The sequence below is a fragment of the Saccostrea cucullata genome, unplaced genomic scaffold (genome assembly GCF_032062105.1).
Source record: "Saccostrea cucullata isolate Sc308-1 unplaced genomic scaffold, CSIRO_AGI_Scuc_v1 ctg921, whole genome shotgun sequence".
Classification (NCBI taxonomy): Eukaryota; Metazoa; Mollusca; class Bivalvia; order Ostreida; family Ostreidae; genus Saccostrea; species Saccostrea cuccullata.
In genome coordinates this window covers 250,001-259,162 of record NW_026925570.1, presented here as the reverse complement: position 1 = coordinate 259,162, position 9,162 = coordinate 250,001, and the positions used below count along the sequence as shown (strand labels likewise).

The 9,162-nt window shown below is 34.1% G+C and overlaps 1 protein-coding gene across 1 annotated transcript in view; it reads right to left on the bottom strand.

The window, feature by feature from the left end:
* Window positions 1–3,053: 3,053 nt before the first annotated feature.
* LOC134269232 (telomere repeats-binding bouquet formation protein 1-like) overlaps window positions 3,054–9,162 on the bottom strand; it is a 14,531-nt gene continuing 8,422 nt past the window's right edge. The window contains 8 exon segments of the mRNA XM_062751440.1: window positions 3,054–3,420; window positions 4,992–5,213; window positions 5,566–5,846; window positions 6,246–6,308; window positions 6,441–6,659; window positions 6,889–7,384; window positions 7,643–7,973; window positions 8,307–8,361. Of these exon segments, the coding sequence (XP_062607424.1) occupies window positions 3,229–3,420; window positions 4,992–5,213; window positions 5,566–5,846; window positions 6,246–6,308; window positions 6,441–6,659; window positions 6,889–7,384; window positions 7,643–7,973; window positions 8,307–8,361 (1,859 nt within the window). The 3' untranslated portion in view covers window positions 3,054–3,228.

Genomic DNA, 9,162 nt, shown 5'->3' with positions numbered 1-9,162 from the left:
TGGCTCGATTTGATTTGAATAACTACTTGCAAACTAGAAAGAGAAACATAAGTTCTAGAGATTTTCATTTGGATATTTTTGGAGGAACGCCTAGCTAGAAACAAAGCTGTAATGGTAAACAGGATGAGTGTAGCTATCCAACATCTAGTCTTCATCCACTCAAGTCTGCAGTCAAGGGAAACACTTACAGATGCTTGGTGCCACATGCTAGAACAACAGTCTGTCTTCCCAGACCGTATCAGAATCTAGAACAACTCGCAGCAGAGAGGTGTACAATATTTCACTGAAGGTTTTATAGTATTGATAGACCTGAGAGACGTTGTAACTTCTGTAATAACAATGAACATGGTGATGAGTTTCATTATTTATTCAAGTGTCCTTTTTTTAAGAATGAAAGATAGAAATTTAATTAATTTATACCTAAAAATGTTTACATGAACCCAAACACAATATCTTTTTATGATTTGATGAATACTTCCGATATATATGAAACTATAAAGGTTTAGCTAAGTTTTGTAAAACTGTTCTTAAAACATTTAGTGCCTGAACTTCCTACAATGTCAACTTTAACTAATTTTTTTTTTTTACTGTCCATATCAAAGATCTTTTTCTTGTTCATCATGTTAACTGTTCACATGTTTACTTGTTCAATTGTTAAACTCTTATTGTACTAACATACCCCATGTGGGGGCTATTTAGTGAAAAAAAGTTTTAAAGTTTCAAAGAAAAAGTGAAAGCGTGGGGGTATATAGTGATCGGGTTGTCCGTCCGTTGGTCTGTCTATCTGTACATTCGTCTCTTATGCTTTGGGGTACCTATCTCTTATCCGCAACTCCTCTTATACACGCCAAATTCACAAAAATAGCTAAACATAGTTTCACAGTCGATAAACTAGGTTTATCGGTTGTAAACTATAGTTTACATGCTGTAAACTAATAGTTAACAACATTAATCTACATTTTACATCTGTAAACCGTAGTAAACGCGATAATCTATGTTTCAGAACCGTAAATGATTGTTTTCAGTTCAATCAATTGATTGCAAAACATAGATTTAATAATATCTGGTAAATAAAGTTTCGCGATTTGTAAAATTTTAACTATAGTTAACGATTTTAAATTATAATAGTTTACAGACGTGAATCTATGTTTAACAACAAAATCTATTGATAACGTTTTATTACAGACAGATAAACTTTGATTAGCTGCAGATCTGTTGCGTTATGGTTTTATATATTTGTCTTTGACCATAACGCTACAGTTCCGTTTGTAAAAAAGACACTCGATAATTTATCAACTGTGAAACTATTTTTAGCGCATTTTTGTGAATTTGGCCTGCAATATCCAACTTCTATTTTACATTAACTACCTTTCAATTCCTAATTCTAGGTACATTACTTAACTAATCTGTATATTTTATCCATCTTCCTACCCTTTATAAGTCGTCTCTACAAGTGATAAACTCGCTTGATTAAAATTATTTGTTAGATTGCTGACTTCAGGCGAGTTTATTAAACATGACATTTCTAATTATAAAAGATTTGTTTTCCTGTGAACATGTATTGTGTATTAATTTCTTTCTTTGATTTTAGCCCAGCTGTAAGTACAGGTCTTACATATGTAATATTTGCTTACTAATTATTGTATTGGTCTTCTGAAAAAAAAAATCGTCCTTATATATACGTACTTGTAGTTTCTAATCCCTATTGTAGTTTAAACCTTTCCCTGAGAGCCATGATCTGAGCTTTTGTCTTGCCACTTTTGAAAAAAAAATCTTAAGTATTAGCATTTATAAATTATAGTTAACAACCGTTAAATATAGTTTTACAGATGAAACTATAATTAACGAATTGTTAACTATAGTTCACGGTTTGTTAACTATAGTTTACAGTCGCTAAACCTAGTTTATCAACTGTGAAACTATGTTTAGCTCATTTTTGTGAATTTGGCCTGCAATTGTGCAACTTCTATTTTACATTTAGATCGGACATTTTGGGGGTTTCCCAGAGCAAAATATGGACAAGGCCATTATCCCTACCATATTAAAGGTATGCATCTCTCATCTGCAACTCCTCCTTTATCACTAAATAAGATTTAATGAGACTTTCAAAGACTCTTTATTACATAATGGCATTGTGCACCTCTTATTTTACTATTTGATCTGACACTTATTAACATGACATTTCTAATTTGGAAAAGATTTGTTTTCCTGTGAACATGTACTGTGTATTAATTTCTTTCTTTGATTTTAGCCCAGCTGTAAGTACAGGTCTTAATATTTGCTTACTAATTATTGTACTGGTCTTCTGGAAAAAAAAAATCGTCCTTATATATACGTACTTGTAGTTTCTAATCCCCTATTGTAGTTTAAACCTATCCCTGAGAGCCATGATCTGAGCTTTTGTCTTGCCACTTTTGAAAAAAAAATCTTAAGTACTACGTATATATAATGCATACAACCAGAGACCTATATACTAGTATATAGGTCCCTGGTGCAACCTCTGCGAAGAAAATGAACGAAAACTGATGGTGGACCGACTGACAGGCAGCAGCAAAGCAATATGCATGCCCTCCCTTTTTCGAAGGGACATAACAAACTCTTTTAATTCTTTGTAGATCTATCACATGTTTCGTGTTGTGTGGTAATTAGACATTCTAGTTTCGGGACAAAACTAACTACATAGATGTACAATGGGCACTGAACTCACTATATGAACACATACATGTATAATGGCAAAGTTCATGTTTTGCTCTTGGAGACCGGAAATAAGTGTCTGATCAAAAAGCAATTAAAATAGAAGGTGCACAATGGCATTATGTAATAAAGAATCTGTGAATGTCTCAATAAATTTTATTCAGTGGTTAAGGAGGAGTTGCAGATAATATGGATAGACATCCCAATTATTATATACCCTCCCACTTATCAAGTAGTGGGGGGGGGTTATAACATTCTGCTAGTATGTGATCCTTCAACTAAGCAACCAATTTAAAATTGCTTTCGACACTTTTCTAAAGATAAAAAAAAAATCATATATGATTGAGCGTGTATTTTTATTTTATAACAAATACACAACATTATTCAATAAATAAAAATAACAACAATTGAATAAATAGTTTTCCAATAAATAATTGTGTTACACCGTCAATATATATATAGATGTCCAATCTGTGGTCACTACATGTAACACGGTATAAATTGATGGGAATATTGAAGTAAGTTCAATAAGTGTTATGCATTTAAAGTTCTCCACTTGTTTCGCAAGTCCTCTGTTGTTCTAAAACTTGCAAACTTGTAAGATCGAAGGATGGTCTTCCAACTGTACCCAAACTGCTTGACACCTTTTAGAAGCCTTCTTTCTTCACACATTGAAAATGGTAATTTCCTTAAGCTCCCTGTGGTCTTTGGAATTTCTGTTGATTTCTAAAAAATCATCCCATTCAATGTATTTTTAGCTCTGTCAATCAAGTCAAAAGGCAAGTACATGTAACAGTTTGTTCAGTCTTTCAACTTTTTAAGCAAAAGTCATCTTTACTAATTATACTTATTAATATGTCAAATATCGCTAAAACATTTTATTATTGAATATTGTTCCTATTTTTTGTTTTAAAAACACCAAATAAGTGCCCAATTGGGTGAATTTGCTACAACACTCACCTGAGTCACTTTGGTCCATTCTTTAAAAAGTTTAACTCTTTAATTTCAAAATTTTTGACATCAAGTTTTGGACCAAAAGTTACCCCCAAAGGACCAATTAATTCTGCACAACCCTGAACACAGGGTAGCCATAATAAAAGCAGAGGTCCATGGGTTACAACACTCACCTGAGTCAATATGGCCCCATCAGCCGATAACTTCTCCTATATATTCGTATGTAAAAATTTGATTGTTGGTGTTAGCCATCCCCACCAAGGCCCCATCCTACCACCAGGGGTTAAAATTTGGACAAACATGAATCTTTACTATTTGTGGATGTGTCCATATCAATACAACTAATTGTGGTTTGTTGTTGTTCTTGAGAAGAAAATTTGTAAAGATTTGTCCCATATATTCCTAAGTAAAAATTTGACCTCCCCTCCCTTCCTCCTACTGTGGCCTCACTCTACCCATGGGAGGTCATAATCTGAACAAACTCTTTATCTAAACTATCTGAGGGTGACTTGTTTTTTAGAACAAGATTTTAGAGGATTTTTTTCGTTTATTCTTATATCTTTCACCCTACATTAGTACCAACCTATAAGTACCACAGAGGGTCATGATTTGAACAAATTTGAGTCTACACTATCTGAGGATGCTTCTATATCGATATCACTGGTCATGGCTTTGTTGTTCTTGAGAAGATTTTTGATTTCATTTGAACACCCCTGGCCCTCTTGTGGCCCAACCTAACCCTGTGGATCATAAATACAATAATCTACACTACCTGGGGATGCTTCCATATGATTATGGCTAATTTTTGGCTTGAGAAGAAAATTTTTAAAGATTTTTTCCTATATATCTCTACAGTAAAATTGATCTTTCATTGTTCCCCCACCCTTTCCCTAGGGGGTCATATCTTGAACAAAGTTGATGATTATAATGTACATGTATTATTTAATGGAGGTTTCATAAACATTTCAATTTTCAGTCCTAATGATTTTTAAAAGATGGCACTAAATTTTCACCAATTTTTAATTGTCTCCCCTTGAGGACTAGCCTTGATTTGAACAAACTTGAATCCCTTTCATCCAAAGATACTTTGCAGCAAGTTTGGTTGAAATTGTCCCGATGTTTCTTGAGAAAAAGTCAACTTTTTTAAAAGTTTACAGACAGATGGACAGGTTAGCTAAAACCCTGATTTTCTACATACTAAGGAGCAGTGTCACGATGGCTTAAAGCAAAGCCAAGGGTGGGTTTTTTTTTTTAATCCTCTCACTTCCCTATCGCAATCAAATAAATTGTGCAGGACAAGGAAAGGTTAATAGATTTTAAATGCAGTGTAAAGGGGGCCTTACTGATATTCTTTTGTGTTTTTCCATTAAATCCACAGCAGTTCTGGAAGGATGAAATTTGTAAGTTGCAAGAATTTGTCCCCAAAATTTTCCTATCTTGTTTACTCCTTCGAGCAAGTTATTGACCTCTTCATCACTGTAAGGCACCCTGAGTCTCCTTTTTCTTACCGGCTTTAGAGTCTGTACAATACTGTTTCTGCTCTCAATTGTATCTGGAGCTGACACCTATTAACAAAATAATGTGAAATCTAAGATTTCCATGGGTCATGGCAGGTAGGCATATGTGTATCTAGAATGTTTCCTCTCATTCTCTCAAACATAAATCACCTAGTGTCTTATTTACATGTTGATCCACTACAATATCATTCAAAATAAAAAGCAGAAAAAAAAATGTAATTTGTAGAGTGTGCTAAAATTTCAAACATCTGCCATGAGCAGTTGCTGAGAAATTGTGACAGAAAGATAATACAGACAGATAAACAGGAAGATGACATCAGATTTTTATTGATCAAAAACTTTTTGATAGGAATTTAATTGTCAATTATTATTTCCTAGTTTTCTGATTAATTCAACATACCTCTTGCTCAGATTCACTGCTGAAATCATACAATGATTTGTCAGTTGTGGGAGGATGCTGTGTATTGTTATTGTAAATGGGCCTTTCTCTCTGATGATCCTGTTTATTGTTATTGTAGATGGGCCTTTCTCTCTGCTGCTGTTTGACTTTCTGTATATAACTTCTCTCTACATTGCGTACCTGGCGATGTACCTGACAGGTGTAAGGGTTAGTCTCCAGTACAATGTTGATTGTTCGGCTGTTCAGCTGTGTGTCATCACTTTCTCCAGTTCCAGTACACCCTGGAAGTTCAATTTTCTTCTTTGTTTATGCAAGAGGCCCATAGACCTTAACAGTCACTAAATATTGATAAATTCAACCTAATTTTCTTTCTTATATATATTAATTTATTACATATCCATTTGAAAAAGAGTTTGACCCTTCATTTGAACAAATTCATACATCTCCTGCTAAAGATGCTTTGATACTGAATTGACATTTCTTGGGAATATCAAAGATGCATTGAAGTTTATAGATACAACATGGCTCTCTCAATAATGACAGCTAGATTGAAGAGATCTTACATGCAAAACAAAATGTGCAGTCAAACACAATACCTCTGAATTTTTTCTGAGGTTGAAGACTTCTTAATGAAATTAAATTTATGCACTTTAATAGTATGATACATTTCACTTACTAACCTATGCAGCTCATCTCTAATCTGGAATTTTTGGAGTGTAGTATTTGTCTTCTACATTCATTTCCTGCAAGTAAAACAGTTTTAATTTTTTTTTTTCCTCTATAATTTGCAATACAGATTGAAATACCTCAGAATGTAGAGTTTTGTGCCTGGGGCAGTTAATAGGGATTTTACGGTACCGGGTATATGCTTTTACCTGATGTTCTGTTTTGCTTTAAACTAGATAGAGTACTTCGGATTGATTTGACACTAAATGAAGGAGTTGTAGGAAAATTTCTTCTGCAGTTGCTTGTATTTCTCGGGGTGTGCTGTGAAGTGTGGTACTCAGGTGTTTTATAAGCCTGATGAATTGATCTTTCGACTGGAAACACAGAAATCTGTCTCAAAGGTGTTGCCTGTGGGTTCAACCTTCCATCTAAAGATAAATCACTATCAGATTATTTCTCCTCCACTTCAAATATATGAGGTTGGTTAAATTGTAAGTTTAAGTACACATATTCAAAATATCTATTTCATTTCTTTCCTGTGTAAAAGCAAGATGGAAAATTAGAAATAAATTGTACTGAAATTTTAATAAAACATTCCATTGTGCTGTTAGATCCAACTTTGCTAGATTCGAATGGACCTTCTCCCTGATTTTATACCTGTATGATATGCAGCTCCAGATAGAAGTTTACAGTCAAATTCTGACTGAATATCAGAGAATCCAGCATCACTTTCTAAACACGTGTCACCTTGATCCTCAGACAAAAACATAGTCTCAGATTGAACCTGTCTAAAGCACCTAGCTTGCTTCTTTGGTGGGGGACATGTTGGAACTTTGAAAACTCCATCACTCATTGGAATTTTCCCATCAAGTGCATTACAATTAACTTCTTTGACATCAGACATTTTGGTTAAGTCCACATCATAACTTTTTGTAGAAGAGTTTGGTGATAATGATCTAGTATTTGGAAAAGGAATTTTGGGTGTCCTATATTCTGTGTCATCTTTATGGTAATTGTTTGTCTCTGGTTCTGGTCCTATTGTTGTACTTGTGCATTTTTCATGAATTTGCTCCTTTCTTTTGACTGTTGTTTGTTTATCTTGTACACGTGCACTGTGGTCGCTTATAGTCTGGTCACAGTTCTTGAGTCTTTCCTAAATTATTATAAACTATATGTTGGATTATAAACATAACCAATTTATGTATTTAAAGAATATATTGTACTTTTTACTTGAGCAGCAAAGAAACTTATCACCAATATTATAATTACTACAAACCATGACACTGTATTCAACTAAAACTGTCCTAACAGCTAGGACTTTTACACCCTTTAAGTCACTCCCTAAAATTATTTTGAAAATAGTTGGGATTTTCAGGAAATGTTTATTTCCACTCATGCATGTGATTGTTACCTTTTGAAGTTCAGAAATCAAATGCTTTTCAAAAGGAGTTAAACAAAGCTGCTGCTTCCAATCATCTGATATTTGAAATGCAGTGGAATTATTTTTGTTCACGTCTGTGCACACATTCCTGTCAGAACAAAGGAGACTTGGATTCTGAAGTGCCAGTGTTGGTTGTGTATCAAGACAGTCCTGAGTTGTTGGACATTCATTGAAGTTTTTGTTGTACTTCGGGGTGTGGATCATCGTAGGATGATTTCCACTAAGATCTTTCTCTTTTTCTATGGATTTCAGACGATTTGCTAACTCATTCACTTTTTTCAGTATATTTTCTCCTATGATTCTGTGAAAATTAATGGAATAAAAAATCCCATAAAACGCATTAAGAAACTAGCAATTTTCACATTAAAGTTTTCTTATTAGAATTTTTTGGTTAATTGATTATGAAAACAATTAACAAATATAGTTTAAGCTTTATCTTCGCTTATAAATTCAAAATCCATGATGGAATATACTTCTTATGGTTAATTTGGAAATGGAATTATAGGTCATTCTTATTCATGATATATCTTCCTAATGTGCTTTTCACCACACCAGAGTTATAAAAAGGTAAGCAGTTTGAAAGTAATCTACTTTGAGCACTATAAAAAATTAATTTAAGAAGAATAATACCCACTTTTTGTTTGCCATCTCTTGATTCCATTCCTCTTCCTCTTCTTCTAAAATGGTGTCTAAACGAAGACATGAAAATTTTTCAATATGACAAGAAGAATGGGCCTTAACAGTCTTCTGATAGTCATGCATAAAACATATTATATACAATATAAGAGAGATCTTTTCTCTTATCTACTCAATACTCTTTTGTTAAAATTTCAAGCCAAAACAAAATATAACACAAGAGGCCCAGGGGCCACAGCGCTCACCTGAGCACATCGGGCTTGAATTTATCCCCCCCCCCTCCAGGCATTCATCATTTGAACAAATTAGAATCTACACTACCTGAAGATGATTCCATATAAATATCACTAATCATAGCTTTGAAGTACTTGAAAAGAAGATTTTAAAAAGTTTCCCTATATATCCCTATGTAAAACTTGGGTCGGCCATTTTGGCCCCACCCTAGCCCCGGGGGTCATGATTTGAACAAACTTGAATCTACACTACCTGAGGATGATTCCACATGAGTTTCATCTTTCCTGGCCCAGTGGTTCTGGAGAAGAAGATTTTTCTAATATATTCCTATGTAAAACAAGGGTTTTTTGGCCCCACCCTAGCCCCGGGGGTCATGATTTGAACAAACTTGAATCTACACTACCTGAGGATGATTCCACATGAGTTTCATCTTTCCAGGCCCAGTGGTTCTTGAGAAGAAGATTTTTAAAGATTTTTCCTATATATTCCTATGTAAAACAAGGGTCGGCCATTTTGACCCCACCCTTGCCCCGGGGGTCATGATATGAACAAACTTGCATCTACACTACCTGAGGATGCTTCCATATGAGTTTCATTTTTCCTGGCCCTGTGGTTCTTTT